The sequence below is a fragment of the Ixodes scapularis genome, unplaced genomic scaffold (assembly GCF_016920785.2).
Source record: "Ixodes scapularis isolate PalLabHiFi unplaced genomic scaffold, ASM1692078v2 PGA_scaffold0__279_contigs__length_252992795, whole genome shotgun sequence".
NCBI lineage: Eukaryota > Metazoa > Arthropoda > Arachnida > Ixodida > Ixodidae > Ixodes > Ixodes scapularis.
This window is the reverse complement of record NW_024609835.1, coordinates 74,891,779-74,911,194: the sequence shown is the minus strand read 5'-3', so window position 1 is coordinate 74,911,194 and position 19,416 is coordinate 74,891,779. Positions and strand designations below refer to the sequence as shown.

At 43.5% G+C, this 19,416-nt stretch overlaps 1 protein-coding gene across 1 annotated transcript in view; it reads right to left on the bottom strand.

Moving 5' to 3' along the window:
• LOC8037283 (alkylglycerol monooxygenase) overlaps positions 1-19,416 on the bottom strand; it is a 57,742-nt gene that overhangs the window by 22,667 nt on the left and 15,659 nt on the right. Inside the window, exons 2-4 of the mRNA XM_029966615.4 lie at positions 18,107-18,237; positions 10,812-10,963; positions 10,629-10,732 (exon numbers count right to left, since the gene is read on the bottom strand). Of these exons, the coding sequence (XP_029822475.2) occupies positions 10,629-10,732; positions 10,812-10,963; positions 18,107-18,237 (387 nt within the window). The remainder of the gene's footprint in view (positions 1-10,628; positions 10,733-10,811; positions 10,964-18,106; positions 18,238-19,416) is intronic.

Sequence of the window (19,416 nt, the reverse complement as noted above, 5' to 3'; positions counted from 1 at the left end):
AAATTACCGATAAATGTAAGGGATTACAAGTAATTTCGTTACTTGTAACGGATTAAGTACAAGTCTGGTTGAAATCAAGTCATGATAAAGTTCTACGAGCTGTGTGGCGCATAAGAGGCCCTTTCTGAAACCATGTTGAGTAGAAGAGAAAGATCTATTTGTATTGAAATGCCTTACAACATTACTATAAACAATATGCTCTAAAATTTTGCAACATATCAGGGTTGGGCAGAAATACTCAAAAATGTATTTGGAAATACAAATACAGCGATACCTTAAAATAGTAGCTAAAATACTGATACTGAGATATATCTGTAAAAGTGTATCGCGATACGTATCGGAAATACATTTTAAATAGAGGCAAAAAGTATTTGGAAATACAAATACAGGAATACATTTTAGGAAGGGCAGTAATACAAATACAGAAATACTGATACCGCAATACATTTTTTTAAATTATTTTGAGACGCCAAATGAGATGAACCTTGAAGTTGGAGGTTGAAGTTTTTTTTTATCTGAAATTATTTTACCGTAGGCTTGGCACTTTGCCTTGAAGGTAGTGATTTCGGACGACGAGGAGTCTTCAATGGGCTTGAAAAAACGTTCCATCAAGGACCGACTGCGGTCCCTTCCCTGACATCCTGTCTGTCTGATGAGGGGTGCGAAAAGACTTCGATTTTTAAATAAATTATATGTAATCCAAAATCACCACGCCCCTGTTCAATAAGGAAGCTCTTGTCAGCATTTATCACATGACGTCACGTTGGAATAAACTGGCATTCTTTATCTCTAGGTGTAACCAGGAACATGAAACTTTAGCACGCTGCTCTATGAAAGGACAATACGTACTTTAGTCGTAGGTTACCTCGTTGAAGATCGAGCAGGCAGTGTCATTTGGATTTTTCAAGAATAGTGGACTACCCCAAGCAACCTGGAACACCTGTCTTATCTTCTCTTACGGTTAAAAAATGATATGGTGGCATCCCTGTTGTAAAAGTCTTTCCTGTCGACCCCCTGCCACCGACGCATGGATTGCACTCCAAAAGTTCTGACTTGCATACTCCAAATAGAGACCTCGCGGACTGCGACCTGATATTGACGGCACAAGTGCGAGCTCTCCGAGAAACAGCGAGCTCGAGACGAGTCGCAGGTGTACGAAGTCTGGGTCGGCACAGTGAGGCCACGTCTGACTTCCTTCCTGGGTTTCGGATCACCAGAGCAGCGGGTTACTTTCAGGTCGGCTGATGACGTAGCCTTGAGCAGTGCAATATTACGAGCGCAGCCGCAGACGCATTCGAATATGTGTTGAACTTCACTGCGTGAGTCATCCTACTGTTTCAAGTCAACCACCGCCCGGCTTTTGCTGCAACGGACTGTGACTCAGCTTTGCCGGCCGGGTGTACTGCGTACGCTAAGGCAAGAGAGACAGTTAGCAGCGGGCATTGGATGTCAGCAAATAATAACTCAAGAAATTCCTACCTAAGGACCTGCGGCAGAAGATGCTCTCACTTCCCTCCTGGCACGCCACGTAGTTCGAGTCCCCGACTACGCAAAACTTCTCAGAAGGGAAAAGAGGACGCATAGGAAAATAGTTTGGAGAATTTGAAGGAACCTTGGTCAGGCATGGTAACAATTCCTTAGCACCTCCTTGGCCCTGGTGCCCCCCCCCCCCCCCAAAAAAAAAAAATAAAATGCGTTAGATTTTTTTTTTTTTTTGGGGGGGGGGGGGAGAGTATTTTTCAAGAAATGTAACGAAATACATTTCACCCTGATTGTATTGCAATACAAAGGAGCATTCAAAATGTATTTTGATACAGGAATACAGATACTGGTGAAAAAAATGTATCGCGATACAGAAATACAGATACGAAATGTATTTCTGAAATACTATTGCGATACATTTGTATCGCGATACTGCCCAACCCTGCAACATATGCAGCTCAGTGATATGGAGCGATAATTCTCTACATTGTGTTTTGATCCGTGCTTATGGATTGGCATAACACACGTCATCTTCCATTGACCTGGGAGTACACTTTGTTCTAGCGATTTACAAAAAATAATCTCTAAGTAACGAGACACAACAAATGAGCGTAGTTTTAAAACTCTCGGTGACAAGCCATCGGGACCTACAGCCTTTTTAATATCGAGCTCATCTAAGCACTTTTTTATCCCTTCTACACTGATGACGACCGGGGGCATTTGATTCACAATTTGTTCATTGAGAGGGGGGTAAGAATGAGTTCTGACGCTGGAGGCAAAAATAGACTGGAAGTATGTATTAAAACAGCTTGATTTTTTGTAACTTTCTTCAATTACTTCCCCGAGGTATAATATATTTGGAATTCCAATGTTCTCCTTACGCGTCTTTCTGAGGTATTTTCAAAATTCCTTGCTACTAAGTCGCATGCCATCGGAAAGTTTATCAAAATACTCGCGTTTTGCAGTGGTAATAGCTTCCTTATAGGTTACATTCAGTTTCTCTAGCTCTGCGGCTGCCGATATGCATGGATGTAATTTATAATTTTTATACCCACGTCTGCGCTTTTTTATCACCTCTTTGACTGCAGCTGTCATACAGGGCTTATCATTCGTTGCTTTTGCACGTATTGTTTTTACGGGAACGTATTTTCCTATTAATTCCAACAAACGATTTTTGAAAAATTCCCATGCAGCATCTACATTGTTTTCTAGAGGAAAAAGCTCGAAATCTTCGAAAGATTCAGTCAGCCCCTTCTCTGTAGCTTCAAAATTACCTTTATCATACATAAAAACTTTTCTGTCATTGTCCTGGGCACGGAAAAGCTCAGGGAACGTCAAGCTGGCAGTGACTATCTTGTGGTCGCTAATTCCTGGAATGACGGCTACATCATGAACTATTTCACTATTACACAACAGTAGATCCAGTATATTTTCGCCTCTAGTTGGGACCTGGACAACTTGCTCGAAACCATAAGTTGTCAAAATATCATCAAATTCAGCATAAACAGCCCCACTTGTCACAGTGGTGTAATCACCATGCCATTTTAGCTCTGGGAGATTAAAATCTCCAGCAAGAAATATCTGCTCATCAGGTAAGACAGAAACAACATCGTTCAAAGCCTGAAGGGTCGCGACACCGGTTCCAGGGGGACGGTAGAAGACCCCAATAGCCATATTTCCTTTATTAGGGGTTCGTATCCGGCACCACATCGTTTCAAGCTGTTCTGTTCCCACATCAATCATCACGCTGTTTAGAGACTTGCTAACTAAGAGGAACACCCCACCCCCGTGTCCATTTCTGTCCCTTCTGTATACGTCGAATTCCGGGGGGAAAAGTTCAGCATTCAGTATTGTTTCATCTAACCATGATTCTGTACCAAAAATAAGGTCAGGATGAAATACTTAAATTAAGCCGTTTAACTCTTCAATCTTATTTTTTACGCTGCGACAGTTCACTAACAACGCAGTTATGTGCCTTTTTCAGGAAAAACCCTTTCAGAAACAACACTTCGTTTACCATTACATTTTTCTTTATCACGACCTCGCTTTTGATCGCTAGTTACCAGGTAGCTATCAGGGAAAATAGATGACGTCAGAATGTTTTCACGCTGTCACATAGACGCAGTTTCGGAGTCCGGATAATCACCTATTCTTACACGGCATTTTTTTTTCATCGTCCCACGCGTACGTGTCATCATTGACCCGAAGCTTATCATGAACAAGTTTTACTTTAGCACCCTGTTCTTTTTCTGCCATTGCACTGTTCCAGAGCAGTTTCCGTTTGCGCAACGTCACCTGTGAGTAGTCATTTGACACTTATATTTTCGTGCCCTTGAGTTTCATACAATTTCTAAACACGTCGCTCTTTTCATTGTAATCATAAACCTTCATGATAACTGGCCTAGTTTTTTCCGTTTTTTTGCACCAAGCCTATGTATATGTTCTACCGACTGTACATCAACGCCCAGGCGACCCCGAAATAAATCCTGTATCACCTTTTTCCTAATTATTTCATCGGTTTTCTTTCTTGTTCTTGTTCCGGAATGCCAAATACAATAATGTTGTCCCTACAGCTCCTGTCTTCCAGGTCGACAAGTTTTTCCTGCTGGGAACAGGTGACTTGGTTAATACTTTTAACGGCATCCTGGAGTAGTACGACAAGTTCCGCGTCTGTACCCTGCTTTTTTGTAATGGTCTCAAGCTGCTTAAACATGGTCTCATTCGCGCATGCGTAGAACGCTTAGTGAGATCGGTCTACATCCGACCGATCGTTCCATACATAGAGTTATTATAATAAACGCTAAAGGCTCAGCTGGCGCTAGTGTCTAAGGGACTTCTGGTTGCAAATTGAAGCAGACAGCATGCAGTCTACTTTTCCAGTCTCCCTGTGTATTCCTATGGGAAAACGCGCGTGAATTTTGTCTCGTAGCCGGAAAATAACATTAATAACTTTTGTTATTTTGGTTGTACCGGATAGTATGTACCTTTATTAATATTGTGAAAGTGTAATTGCTTTAGTTGCAGCATTTTTCCTTTACCACTGAACGATGTTAAACTTCGCTATATTTCAGGCCCAAACCTCTGTTCCATGGCAGGTATGTGAAAACGAGCGACGATTCTAAGCAAAATAACAATCGAAAGGAATGTAGAATATGCCCAAAGTTCGCCAGCATTCCGTTGGTGCTTATATATTGCTAATATGCCTGTCCTCTCACTATATAAAAATGACCCCGTCGTGCATCTTTAGAAATGGTAAAAAAAAAAAAAAAAAAGTTCGAAACGTAAATAATAAAGTACGTGGGCTACGAAAGGTGTGTTTTCTTATTATTTCCTATGTTGGGCAGTTTTTATCGTGCATCTGTTCTCTGGCTTCTCCCTATTTGGAAAGATTTAGAGCCTGCGGGTGATGATTTGAACAGAGAACAAGCATCTTCGCTTATATTCATCAGCAGAAAGAATAAAGCAGTACTGATTTATTGCAAATCGGACTACATTACGTGACTTTCAATTTATTTTGATCGTCTGCAAGCACAAGGAGTTACTTATCCAGTGTTACTGCGTAGTTCTTGCCGTCTCTCTTGGTTTTACAGATGTTCTTCGTTCGTTCGGCATGTATATCCCTCATGCTGGAAAGCGCTGACGCCGTGTTCGCGCTAGCAGTGCCCGACAGTGCACATAAATACATGTACGAAGCGGTTTTAGCACCGTTTTTCATGCCGCGATTTTAAAATAAAAACGCCGTAACTGACCAATTATTTCATCTGCGTGTCTGGGAAATGTTCCAATGTGCCTAGTAATTACGAATTATTCGTGATATTTGCTCTTATAATCGAGCGCAGAGAGGAAATGCACTCAATTTTTTCCGTAGAAATGCATTGCCGGAAGTCAATTTCGGACTGCTTGCTGTCTGCTTCAATTTGCAACAGCACATTAGCGCCAATTGAACCTCTAGCGTACATTATAATAACTCTATGGTTCCATAGAAGCGAAAACTCGTGCTGCAGAACCCAGGGATCCTGGGTTCAATCCCCACCACCTGCCCGTTCCAATCTCGATGAGCATCGTACCGGCGTGCGGTCGTGTATCACTACGGCGTGATGCACGTTAAAGACCCCAGGCTAGCGGTTGTACTTCACCGGCTAAATTTCTCATCTACGGTTATGAGACAAGTCGCCCGTTGAGGCAGATTTTGTACCCGTGCCACACGGACATGGCAAATGCCCTTCAGGGCGAATGTCATCCGGGCGCCGAATGACATTACATTTCAAGCCCGCGCTACACGTACACTTCGAATGTCATTTTGCGCCATGATGATGATAGCGCCTGCTCTCCGAAGAAAACTAATTGTAAAGTCTTTTTGTAAGCTAAATACGTTTGTTCAAGGTTATGATCTCTAAAAAGTGTCTATTGGTAGTTTTAAACAAATTTTTCTATCTTTGTGTTTTTCGCGTTTCCGCTGTACTTCATTTGGTGGTGACGCTCCAATTGCTCTAGCCGCAATAAGCCAAAACCAAAGACAAGCTGACCAAAGCGAAAGGAAATGGCGCCTGTACAGTCGCGAGCGTCGGTCCTTGTACCGGAGGACGATGAACGGGCGCGACGGTTAGTGAGCGCCCTTATTTATTTCCGCACCAAGCACCGGGCCGAGAGGCTCGAAGCCGAAGCTGAGGGCGCTCACTCTCGCGTTCGTGAAATCGAAGAGCAGCTGCTCTCGAACTCCATGGCTCAGGAAGCTGCTTTCGCTGCGCACCGCCCAGTGCACCGATCGCGTTGGCGGTACCCAAGAAACCAAAGGTGGTTTCTTGTGGCGCTTGCAGCTCCATCCGAAGAAACTTTGAAGCTGGGACAAAACGTAACAAGACCGAGAAGAAACGCGAAAAGGATGGCGACGCAGCTGGCGAAGCTGCCTGAGTCTAATTGGGTTAAAGAGCAGCCGCTTGCAATTATGTGACAAGCCGCGCTTCAAATCTAGTATAAAAAAATGCATACATAAAAACAAACACAAATAAATAACTTTCTGTTCGGGTACACTTTGATTAACGTTATAACATTGGTGTTTTTTTTAATTAGGGCCTGGGAAAGGGGCTACACATTTGGCCCGTGACCAAATGCGAATGAGTTCCGCCAAACCCCTTCAGTGGCAAATGACATTCGCAGCGAATGCCATTCGTGCAGGCCGTGTAGCACCAGTCGAAAAATACTTGGGGCTAATGTCATTCGTTGTAAATGGCATTCGAGTTGCCCATTTGGCACGGATACAACTTTAGGTTGTAAAAACATACACACACCCCAATATCTTTGTCTTTCTTTAGGTGTTGGTGCCAGAGCGCGACTATGATGGTAACCTATTTCATTCTGTATAGTGTACGAAGTACCTAAACCGAAACAAAGTTCAAAGTACAGCTCGCGCTCCGGGCATTGTCAACGCCGTGAACGCGGCCACCTACCAGCGATGAAAATCGGCACCGCACGGTCTGGCGCCAGAGTCACCAATTGTTTGTTGCGATAAACACTTAAGCCGGGGTTAGGGTGCTTTCATGTGCGCGTTGTTTAGGGTGATGACATCTGGCCATTTTGTTTGGAACGCTTATTTTTATTTTTCGTTCTGAAACACGTGAAGAGCGTGTCCCTGCACGCGCTCTTGGAGCTGACTGCGCTGCGGCGACTTTTTGTTTACGACGATTTCTTCGTATTTTCCTTGTGAGCGCGTGCTGTCGTCATCGGGTATTACAAAAGATGGCATATCACTCTAAGCAGAAGGGCAGTCGTGGGAGAGTTTTAGCAGATAATTGTTTTCGCCCGGAAAACGACACCCGATAACGATACGATGCAGCCCAAGGCCGCCGGAGAGGAGAGGAGGTATCATTATCGGGGCAAAAAAACGATCTGCTAAAACTCTCTACCGAGTCACCCTATATTCCGTTCACCCTTTAAGGGACACAGACAGAGTATTTATGCTCGCCGAGGGTTTTAGTTGTACGACGTGTGAGAGCCAAACTACCCAGAACAGAATTTTCGACTCGAAATTCGGTCTCTTTCTGCCCGAAAACCGCCGATGGAAAACTGGCCGGTTTGAGTTGCGCTCACTCTCTTAGAACTCCGTGGTCACGGGCCGTATGCTAAGATTTAGGCATAACCACCAAATTTAATCAAACTCGTGGGTCATCGAAGCCACACACTCAATATTAAAAATAAAGCGACAGAATACGAAACCCATTTTTTGTGGTTTCTAAAAAGCTGCAAATACGTTGATTTAAAAAAAAAAAAGTTGCACAGACAACCGGAAGCATTCTGTGCGTTCACTGCGTAATTCTCAACATGGCGTCGTATCCACTGCAGTGGTCTATCGCGTCTCGTGAGACTCGCGGGCTGGTCGGCGATGGCGGCGGACGACGGGCGTTGAGTCACCCTATACTCCGCTCACCCTTAAAGGGACACTGACAGGGTGTTTGTGCTCGCCGAGGTTTTTAGTTGTACGACATATGAGAGCACAACTACCCAGAACAGAATTTTCTTCCTCTACTACTGAACTGTCGTTCGCGGTACCGGCAAATCTTTTTTCCTCCGAAAAAGAAATTTTGGATCGATTTAAACAATTAGGATTCATTCCGTACGACACACCCGACGTGCACCAAGCCGATTTGCACGAAAATGTCACCGATTCGTTGCCCCTTCTCACGACTAAAGACAGCGCTCGTGTTACGAAAACGAAGTGGTAAGAGCTTGAAAAACACGCAGACGTCAAGCACGAAGTGCGTACTTCGAGCTGAATATGCATGCGTACGATTTGTTTACTAGGCGCGAATGTGATCAATCCGTGGTGCTGCCCGACTTCGAGCCTGGCAAGGGCTTTTACTGCAGGGAAATTGGCAGCAAACTTTCCGACCTACAGTCGACCGGATGCATTACCACGAACGAGGAGCTCCCCTCGTCTGTCTGAAAATTCCAATGCTAAAACTATCGTACTTTGAGCTCCACGAGAGGAAGCTGCCTATGCCCAAGGACATCCACAAGTCTATGTTGTCAGGAAAAACGATTATTTCATGTAGAGTAGCTCAGGGAGAAAGAAGAAGACGCCGTCGTGTTTCCGATGCCCTCCAAGGAAGATGTACCGGCCACCGGCCGGGGAACCACTGAGGCTTCGGCCAGCACTACTGATATGATGACCAATGAATACCGGATCGTGCAACCTTGTCTTACCCACAGGTAACTTGAGCCTGAACTCCGTCTTTCTTCATGGCGATTTCGCCGCATGACCCTACCGAGCCCCAGACTTCCGTGACACCTTACGAGGACGCCCAAGACATCATCGGAATAGGCCAATTTCAGATGAGCCATATCTGGATGGTGACATATGGAAACGCCTTAACTAAAACTAAGCTTGTAAACATAATGGAGCTTACCATTAAGGGACGCAGATGGCTCATAATTGACCTCGACACCAGAAGTGTGAAACTGAAACTTCTCTGGTTACCTGTACACATAGAAAACCAGAGAATCGAAGAGGCACTGGCGCCTTTTGGCACAGTCCGTTCCATTGCACGAGAAAAGTGGAAGTGCACTGGAATAGATCAAGTAGAAACGCTCAACAAAGAGGTGACCCTGACACTTAGAAAAGGAATGAAGGCAACGAATATTCTGCCTCAGCTCACGGCCTTCGGCTGTCCAAGCCTAGCGCTCGTTCCTGGTAGGCCACCGCTGTACCTTCGGTGCAACAGAATCGGTCACATCCGCGTGAGTGCAGAATCCTGAGGCGCGGCGAGTGCCAACGCTACGGACACGACGCGAGTGAGTGCGTCACCACCTACGCAGACAAGCTACGGCTGTCGAGAAGCCGAACAGACGACGTTTTCCAGGATCATCTTATGGATATTAGTGTAGTCGTTGATGCAGTAGGCGACATCGCCTCTTCCCCTATCAAGGCACAAAGGACCTAGATGGAAACGTCTATACAGCGACCAAAAGAACTGAGTTCTGGTTCGGAGTCTTCCACCACCCTTCCAGGACCGTAAACACCATACCAGCTTAGTGTGTCACGGAAACGAAGAGAAATTGGTCGGATAGCGAATACCCATCCCTTAATGCACCACCTGAGCTACCATGCCATCAAGCAATAGCTCGATGCGAACGCGCCGCCACGTCCAGTGGCACATCGTTGAAACGACCTTTTCCTACGACGAAAATAACGCCCAGCCCTCCGCTACAGGTATTATTGCCAAAAGCAAGAGCGACGAGGGAGGCGAGGTGAAACGCAAGACATCTGCGGTGCGAGAGTTCCTCTACAACCAAATATCGCAATCTGGAGCCCTGGACGTGAGGGATGATGACGATGTGCTCCTACACTAACTAAAACCTTCCTGACTTCTCCTTCCCTCAGCTTCGCTACCATCAACGTCAGAGGACCGTGTTCACGCGCAAGGCAATCTCAATTGTACAAGCTCCTGTTAAAGAAACATATTGACTTTGTTGTTCAAGAGACAAAAATATCGTCTGATCAGGATACTGCTCGTGCACTGGACCCCTTCGTTTCACATTACAAGGTATGCGTTAGTCACGTCAAACCGGAAAGGGTAAAGGCCGGGGAATCAGAAAATATAGTGAGTTGAGGTAGTTCAAAAAGTCGCCAGAGTACCTCTTTAAGGTGCACAGAGTGTAGCCGGGATCACACTGCACATACATCATACAAAGGGCAGTCTGCAAACACTAGCTTCCGTGATCAAAATCCGTGATTCGAATGTCACGTGCCAAGTTTCTGCTTGAACTGATTGCCATGCGGCTTTTGAAGCAAGGATCTCGCGGTAACTCGCGTTCGAATCTGTATGCAGACTGTCTTTTGCATGATGTACAATAGTGCGACCCCGAGTCCGTATATTAAGAACATCATAGATTCAGGGAGAGATTGAAAATTGTATTAACGACGTACATTAGAACAGTAATATACTCGTAGGTATACGTGTTTTTCGTGACAGGCCCCACATAAAAGCGAGACGTATACCTCGACCCAGAAACCATTGTCTCTCATTCGCACCGGCATTCGTTAATAGACACTCATCTCATTCGAAAAGATAAATATAATATGTTCGCACAACTTATTGTTTAGAAAAATTCTAAATGGTTTGCGTGAACATGATGTGTGCAGGACTCACGGGATCGAAGTACGCCTGCAGTACCGACTGCCGCAAAGCAGTCGTAAGGTTGTAAAATTCGGAGCTGTGATGCACTTGGTGGCCAGCCCATGCTAGGTTCATTTCTTCGGAATGCGTGGAAAAAAGAACAATGTATTACGTCTCAATAAAGTCAATGACACCGCTTTTGAAATGTTCACTTACCATGGCTGCAACGGTGCACCCAGTAATAGGCGAAGTCCACAGCCAAGAGGGCGAAGAACCAGGTGAAAACAGAGTCCCATGGCAACGTTACAATCCTGTAGTTGTTGTAGACGTAGACGTAGCTCGCAAGAACAGCCCCCTCCGAAAAAATCCTGAAAGAATTCAGTGACCATCATTGGGCAACGATTGTGCGAAGTAAGCAAGTGCAGCAATGGGTGGATGGGTGGATGGTATTAGCTGTTATACTTTTTGTGTGGGGCGGTATATTGCGCCATCTTGCATCGGAACATTTACGCTCCATTTTCCCCTACTCCCTACATACACACTTCAAAGTTTGTTCTAAATTTTATCTCTCGTTAAATGATGTACCCAACCCATTGTGAGTATTATCACATTTACGGATGTTACCTTAGGGACGTTGCCAGATTATAAAAGACCGATCAACGATTAATAAGGCTAAAATCAAAATAAGTTAAATTTAGTTTATATCATCAGGTGGAAAGCCAGTGGTACTACTTCTTAATACCTGCACACTGTTTTTTATCATGTTCATTTTTTCATTAATTTTTATTTATTATTATTATCAGCCATTTTGGGGCTATAACAGGGTAGATGAAAAATACGTAATGAAAAACATGCAGGTCGCTGGTACAAACTAACAAGTTGCTCGTGAAAACAAACAAAAACACGTTTGCAAGGGTTTCTATATATACCTCGATTAAAAATCAGCGAAAAACAAGAACACATGATCAGGATTTAATAAAATACTGAGTGCGGTTAAACATGGTGAATTTATTGAGTGGCATGCGAAACAATCTTTCAGTCTTTTAACAAACGAACTTAGTGACGCTGATAGAACCGTGGCTTTCGGTAGCATATCCTATTTCTTTATTGCTCTAGAACAAAATTATGTTGAAACAATCATTTCGTACAGACGGACGTACATTCGGGAAAAATGCAGTGATAATTTATTAGTACGAATGTCGAAGTCATTTGATTTATTTAGTTTTATGTGAATATGAATAATCCAGAATAAAATGTAATGCTGTCATATTTTCTTTTAGATTTTAAAGTTCGGAGATCTTAGGGCTGGCATAGTTCTGTGGGAGAATAAGCGCGACTATATTTGTTAAAGATAACTCTGAAGGCTAGTCGCTGAATTTTTTTTCTAGATTGGCACAATTTGTCACGGTATGCTGGGCCCTCACGATTTTTGCACACTCGATAATGGGACTTATTAGGGCCTTGTATGAAAGACGTGAGGTGCTGTTTGACGTGTTTCATAAACGAATTCGCAAGTATAATTTCGCGTAGAAAATGTTTTCAAAAGCAAAAAATATGTATATACGCACTGCATTTTTTTAGTAAACGAGATCCAATGACACACTTACAACTGTCTTGATACATATCGAGGATGCATTATCTTTGTGAGCGCAGTGAATTACGTTCTAGTAGCAGATAATATAGTCGGTACTCCGGCGATTTTTCGAGCTGCCCTAACTAACTCTATTTTCGGAATCACCTGCCTTTTCCCTTTCCGGTATGCCATTTAGTATCGAGAAATTCAGAAGAGTTATTATGAACTATAGGCCGAGCATTTGTTTTCGTGCTGCTGCGTGGGTGCTGGAGTGAATTTCTGAAGCATTCATTTGGCACCATGAAACTGCTTGTAATAAATTAGGTAAAAAGTCTACTCTACAAATATTGGGCCCCTGCCTTCCGCTGGATAGATAAATGTTACCCTTTGTTACGGCGGTAGCTTGCGCCACCTAGCCTATGTCAAAAAAGAAAAACATACGATTCCTGAAGCCCTTCTAATACAATATACAATACAATAGGATCGGGCAAAAAAACGAAAAACATCACCCCTGCTTCTTTCCCCCGGCGAAGGAGTCGCCGATTTTCCTCTGGTCATACCTTGTCGGTGTTATCCCAGCACCGGACCCACTGGGAGGCAGGGTTGACACTTTGGACCGAAGCCACTCGGGAGAGTGTCCCAATTCTACGCTGTCCCGCCTGTCCCCAGCGGTGCTATTCAGTTATATGTCATTAAATTCTCCCTAGATAGTTTTCATCAACCTTCTAATCGTTCTGATGTTAGCCTGAGACTGAGGTAGGAAAAGAGGAAGTTTCAAAGTAGAAGAAAAAGAAATAGAGACGTATCCTCGACTGTTCGTTTTTCTTCTACTTTGAAACTTCCTCTTTTCCTGCCTCGGTCTCAGGCTAATATCAGAATGGTTAATTTCCACCAGCTCACCTGCGCACTCACTACAATATCTTCTAATGGTCTTTTCGTGACTGTAATCCTTTCCTCTTCCGTCCTTCCATCCTCACCAGCAAAAGCCAAGGCCCGGGCAAAATCCGTTACGCCTTCAGGGAGGGCAGGATGAAGCCCCGTGAACTTTAAAACCAAGTGCTCTAGTGTCTAGCTCCCATTATGGCAATCGGCACATGATGTGTCTGTCTCCTGAAATTTAGCCCTATACTTCCTTGTCCTCAAAACTCCCCTTCTCACCGGAAACAGTAAAACACGTCTTAGTGAATTGTCAAACACATTTTCCTTTCTTACGTCCTGCTTTTGCGACCAGTACATTGTTAGAGCTGATTTTTCCTGCATTCTTCCCTCCCACACTTTCTGCCTCTTTCACTCCCCTTCCCACTGAAGTAGTCTGCCAAGCGCCATCACTAGTGTGTAGGAATCTAAAAGTAAGCTTCGGGGTTTGCGTCGTCCATTTTGTGTTTAATGTTTTCATGTATCAATACTTGAATACGTTCCGTGCCAACCGCGTATCATCCATTTCGGTTAACCTTTGTTAGAATGTCGATGACCAGCCCATGTCACCCTGTACTCTTTCATTTGGTGTCCTTCCATGTGCTCCCAGTGCCAATCTGCCTACGCTTCTTTGTTGAATTTCTAATACTGATTGAACCTCTGATTTTCTGCGCAGTACATCATTGCCAAAAGACAGTCCTGTTACCATTACTTCTTTCCATATACCACTGACCACTTCAAGTACATTATAGATTCATAGTGCCTTGAGCTTCATAATAGATTAATTTATTTTTAATTTTCTAATTATATTCTCTTCGTGTTCCTGCAGATATTTCCTTTCCCCATTGAGCCAGACTCCCAGATGTTTGCATTTTCCTGCATGGTCTATTACAATGTTTTGTATCCTCAGAAGTTACTTTTTTTTTGTCGTTAAACATCATCACTCCAGACTTGTCACTACTCATACTCATTCCCAAGGTGTTCCTTTCCTCCCCACATATTCTAGCTAGTTCCTGTAATGAATCCTAATTACCTGCCATGAGTACTATGTCGTCCGCATACATCAGTCCTGGTATTGCCTGTATTACATTTCTTCATCTTTCATTATAGCTCACATCAAAACCTAAGTTAGTCTGCTCTAATTTCTTCTTCATTTCACCGAGATATATTATAAAGAGTAAAGGTGACAGTGGACAGCCCTGCCTGAGCCTTCTTTCTATTGCTGATGGTTGTGTAGTTTCTGCTTCCCATGTTATAACTTCCTCATTGCCTGTGTGCCACCTGCTGAAGAAACCTGACCAAATTTGTATCTAAATTATACTCCTTCAGCTGACCCCAGAGTTTTTCCTGGCTTGCATTATCGTACGCTCTTTTGATGTCCAAATAAGCTAAACATAAAGGGATTTGGTTCTTCATTGCTATTTCTATACGGTGAGCGATGACGAATAAGTTACCTTCCAGTCCTCTATCTCTTCGGAATCGATTTTAGAGCTCACCCGCTATTTGCACATCTTCTGCCCATTCCTCCATTCTCCGCTTTACTATCGGCATAGCTAATCTGTATAAAACTGAAGTTACCTTGATAGGGCAATACTACATAATGTTGTCTTCAACGTCACTTTTTTATTGTGGTCGCCACGTTTTCGTTGTTCCCGCGGTCGTGACTTTTTTATTGTTGCCATTAGAGACTTTCACTTTGAAAAACACGGCGAGGACCAAAATTGTAAATTAAAGAACTTCGCGAGAAAAAATATTTTGGCCTAATATTTGGATTGCCATTTCAGCGATGCTTGTTGGTCTGTTTAGCAAGTTTTCAGGTATATCAAGAACTCTATAATAAAAAAACGCCGGAGTACTTCTTAAAAAAAAAAAAAACAGCTCAAAAGGTTTTTTAAAAATCTTTTTTTTTTTAAACGAGTTAGAGGTGAATTTTAGAGTATTTTTATCCCGCGAATTTGAATATCACGTTCCCTTTCCCCTAAGATGTAACTAAACGCGAAAAAACACGAAAAACCTCTGACCAGTCGTTAAGTCATACCCAACTCTTTCGGCCGCCAAGCGCGTGTCGCTCATGTGGGCAGAGTCGGCGCCAACACCTGTCCGCCACTGCTTGCTCGCGTACTCTGAGCATGTATTGAACACGAGGCCTGCGTCCAGAGCTGGCAGTAATGTAATTACTGTAATGAAATTACAGTAATTTAATTACTTGTTGCAGTAATTAGTAATGTAATTCATTACTTTTTGTAGCAGGTAATTTAGTAATGTAATGAATTACTCCAGCGACGGTAATTGTAATTAAATTACCTAATTACTTTTTCGCACCAGGCATATTTTTTGTGTCCACAATACACAAGAGCGCTTTTCTTTTTATTTTACTTTTTCTTTTTCCTCTACACCTTTCCAAAAAACGCTTTTTGGCCGCCGCTATGTTGCTGATGCTAATGCGGCTGGTGCGACTCTCGCGCCCGCTGTCAGCTAGACATTTTCTGCCACTCTCTTGAACTGTAAAAACCGGCTCAGCGCGATTTTCTACCTATGTCTTGCGGTTTTGCATTCGACGTTTTCTGGCCCTTCTTAAAAGTGTCCGCTTACTTTTCCTGATGCATGCTGCGTACCCTCTCTGTGTTATCTTCCACTGTGAGAAATAGGGCTGGTAAGTTTCTGCCATTCGAGCTTTTCTGCTCGACATTCTCGGGAAACGAAGGAGGGGAAGTAGGTCGAACTAAGGCCCCTGGTGGAACGGTCCTCGACGCGATTTTTCGAACAATGACAATAGTTCTCCCCCCTCCCAGAGATAATCCGCGTAGGGTCCTCAAACATCTCCAAAAATAGTTGTCCGGGTTGGGGTGAGAAACGGATCAGTCGCATGCGTTCCTCTGTCTATCGGTAAACATGTTATTTGTGAGCGTGAAAAATGCATGCCTTTCGGCTATCTTCTGTTGTTAATTAATTTCGACAGCTAAACGCTTTGTCGTTTGACACGCGGCTAATCGAACGGCGCCGTAAAAACTTACCGTAGAAAGAAAAAACAAAAAAACAACAACTAACATTCCAGTCGCATTCGTTCTGTCACGTGCGTACCCAACAAAAATAGTTTACTGCTTTTTTTTTCAAATGTAGTACAATGCTTTCCAATGTCCTCGGGAAAATACATGCACCATGAAACACAAAATGCAGTGGGAAAACACGAGAATTTAGCCGCCAGCAGTGTTTGAAACTGCGCCTACACAGGCTGTGCCTGTGTAGGCGCAGCCTGTAAAAGTATACAAAAGTAATGCGAAAGTAATGTCATTACTTTTAAAAGTAATTTGTAATGGTAATTAATTACTTTCTGGCTGTGGTAATTTGTAATGTAATTTAATTACATTTCAGCAATTTTCAGCAAAGTAATTAGTAATGTAATTTAATTACAAAATATTAGTAATTTGGCCAGCTCTGCCTGCGTCAGCGTTTGGAGAGGACTCCGATCCAATCACGCGCTTCGTGAGCAAGCAATAGAGACTGCCAGTGTTGCTTGATGGACTTCTGAAAAGGGTCTATAGACCCCTTTCAAAAGTTGCTGGCAAGCACCGAGCTTGCCAGCAACGAGGTAGAGGGACTTAGAGCGCCAAAACAGAAGTTCAAAAGTGACACTCCACCCCTTTCCCGGGTCGCCGCAATGTTGCACGCAAAAGATACTACTCGTCACGTGACCTAACAAGAACCGTGACGTCACCGGTGAGATGGCGGCGCCAAGAGCTGGTGGATGCGAGTGCGTTCGGTGCGCGATTGGCGCGGTAGTCGTGATATGTCGCGGCTTGCCGACGATTTCGCGCTTCTTCGTGCTCTCTGGCGCGGGTATAACGTGAAGGTAGGGTGGAATGAAACTTTATAACCTTTTTGCGCAAGATCGCTCTGGATATTAGCACCTGTGAGGCAGCATCAGTCGCATTGCCGTAGCGGTGCTCGGATTCCAGGATGTGTTCGGAGATCGATATAATTTTTAGTGCTTTCAGCATGAGATCTTCGCATTCTTTAGCGGTTTTGAAAGTCTGATCATCGAGGCTAAGTGTATGCGACGCACGTAGGGTCTAGGGGAAGTTGTTTAAGCCCCAGGTAACCGCATAACCACAGCAACTTTTAGCGAGGAAGCTTCTGCGATCTTGACGTTTTGTACTAATCAACGATATCACGACATAATATTTAGTATAAACGTTTTGCAATCTTCTCGCTTCGTTTGAACGTTGGAATGTCTGAGAATCGAAGCGGAAGGTGAACGTTGGGTTAGGTTAGGTTAGGTTAGGTTAGGTTAGGTTAGGTTAGGTTAGGTTAGGGGAAGTTGTTGCAGCCCTGAGTCACCGAATAACTGAAGCAACGTTTAGCGGGGAAGCTTATGCGATCTTTCGCCTTTAGTACTAATCGACGATTTTACAAACTGGTAGTTTCAAGATTTTTATATAACGTGCTTTTATTGCAGTAGCTTGCATTTGATCGCAGTTATTTCTTTAAGTGAAAATCTACGTGCACGCGAACTCTTACAAAGCATTCAAACCAATCATTCGGAAAACGTTCATGCATTACTAACGTTCATAAAACAGTTCATTTATCCCCTTGGTATTCAGAACACAGTAAGCAAGTCTTTACATTTTTGATTGATCGATGCACAAAATACTGCATTCGACGTCCTTTGGAAATTATTACTGGTAGGCTCTTGACCTTGCCGATTGGTACCGATAATCCACACTAACCTCCATGTACGATCAAATTCCTCTTAGATTTTTGTTTAACCCATCATTCTAACATTTGGAATCTCACAAAAAAAAATGCAGCCCCCCTCCTTAGAGTGGGGCTGCATTTTTTAGAAACAAAAAAAAAAAAAAAAAGATTTTATATAAAATAATTATGTAGTGAAAAAAAAAAGACGATCGAGGGGTTTTAATTTTAATTTTACTTCGGGCGAAAACATTACGCAAAACCGAGGACCGCGCTACTATAAAAGACCACCGATAACTCCAACATGAGCCCTACTTTCATTGGTACTCACCGTGACAGCTCTTGCAGCATTCCCTGGCTTACCGATGTGAGGCCGTCGTCAATTTGAAAGCGATCCCTCTTACTGTGAAGCAGGTTGAAGGCGAGCTCGACGATCACAAATACGACGAAAAGTGGAACCGCCTACGAGAAACGGATAAGAGGAACAGTGGCAAGTAGATATTAGGGCGGAGGCAAGCGCGTGAAGATTTACGGGAACGTTTCTTTTGCAAGGATATTTTTACACATCAAGAACTGAGTAAACCGCTCACTCGCACCTAGCTTTTCACAATGTTTTGCGGTCACCCACCATATGAATTTCCAATTTTTTTTAGGCAGTTTGTGCGCCGGTGTTAAGGTCACTTTAGCTAGATGCATTTTATTCTTAGAGATAGAGATCTAGATAAAGAAAGAGAATGGGGGAGAGAGAAAGAGAGGATAGGACAAGAGTTCACTTATTTTCCATCCCAAGCAATGCGAGGCTAACGAATGCGAATCCAACACAGCCGCCTGAAACAGCCTGGTAGTATAGGTTTTTCACCTTGTTGGAGAATGTCCACCTGTCTCAGTCACCTTTCGATCTCTACTTCGACGACCTGTTTCATACTCGGGTACAACCTCTCGTGAAAGCTTAGCAGTACAGAATGTCTATAAATAGACCTGAATCTTTCTCAAGATACTCTAGAGCACAGGCGCCTTGAGCTTTGACTTCATTACCACACAAGGTTGTCACGAGTATCAATAGTGCGGCTGCAGCTCTAGGTGTCGTTAGGTCGCAACAACAATTTTTTTTCCTAAAAAAAAGTTCAAATGCCTTGCAAACATAACTTTGCCCTTTCTGTTTCATCCACTAAAAATAAAACAAATAATCACTCGGTATTTGCCTGACTAATATGTATTATCGCTAGAAACGATACGGCAGATTTTATTTAATTTCCATCGGCGAAGGGAAGGGCGCTAAGAATCTTCAGTGGTCTTCATTGAACAGCTGGTTTACACTGGCAACTTCACGTGCTCATATCTTAAATTGCTTAGCAGCTTAAAACCTGCTGAAAGCTTCGTATGTACAAACCAAATTTTTATATTAGCTTATTGATTTTACGTTTCTCACTCGTTCAGCAGCAATGGCGGCGATTACCATCGCTCTGTACCTAATATATCTTCAAATCCTGCAGTTCGAAGCCACGGATCGTCTTCATTCCGCTGCCCGTGAACGCTGACATCATCGCACCGTGGTCTTTCTTCTGCGATTGGCTCACTCGCCTGGCCTGGAGACACGTCATCAAGGAACTACGACTACAAGAAGGAACTTGATGTGCATTC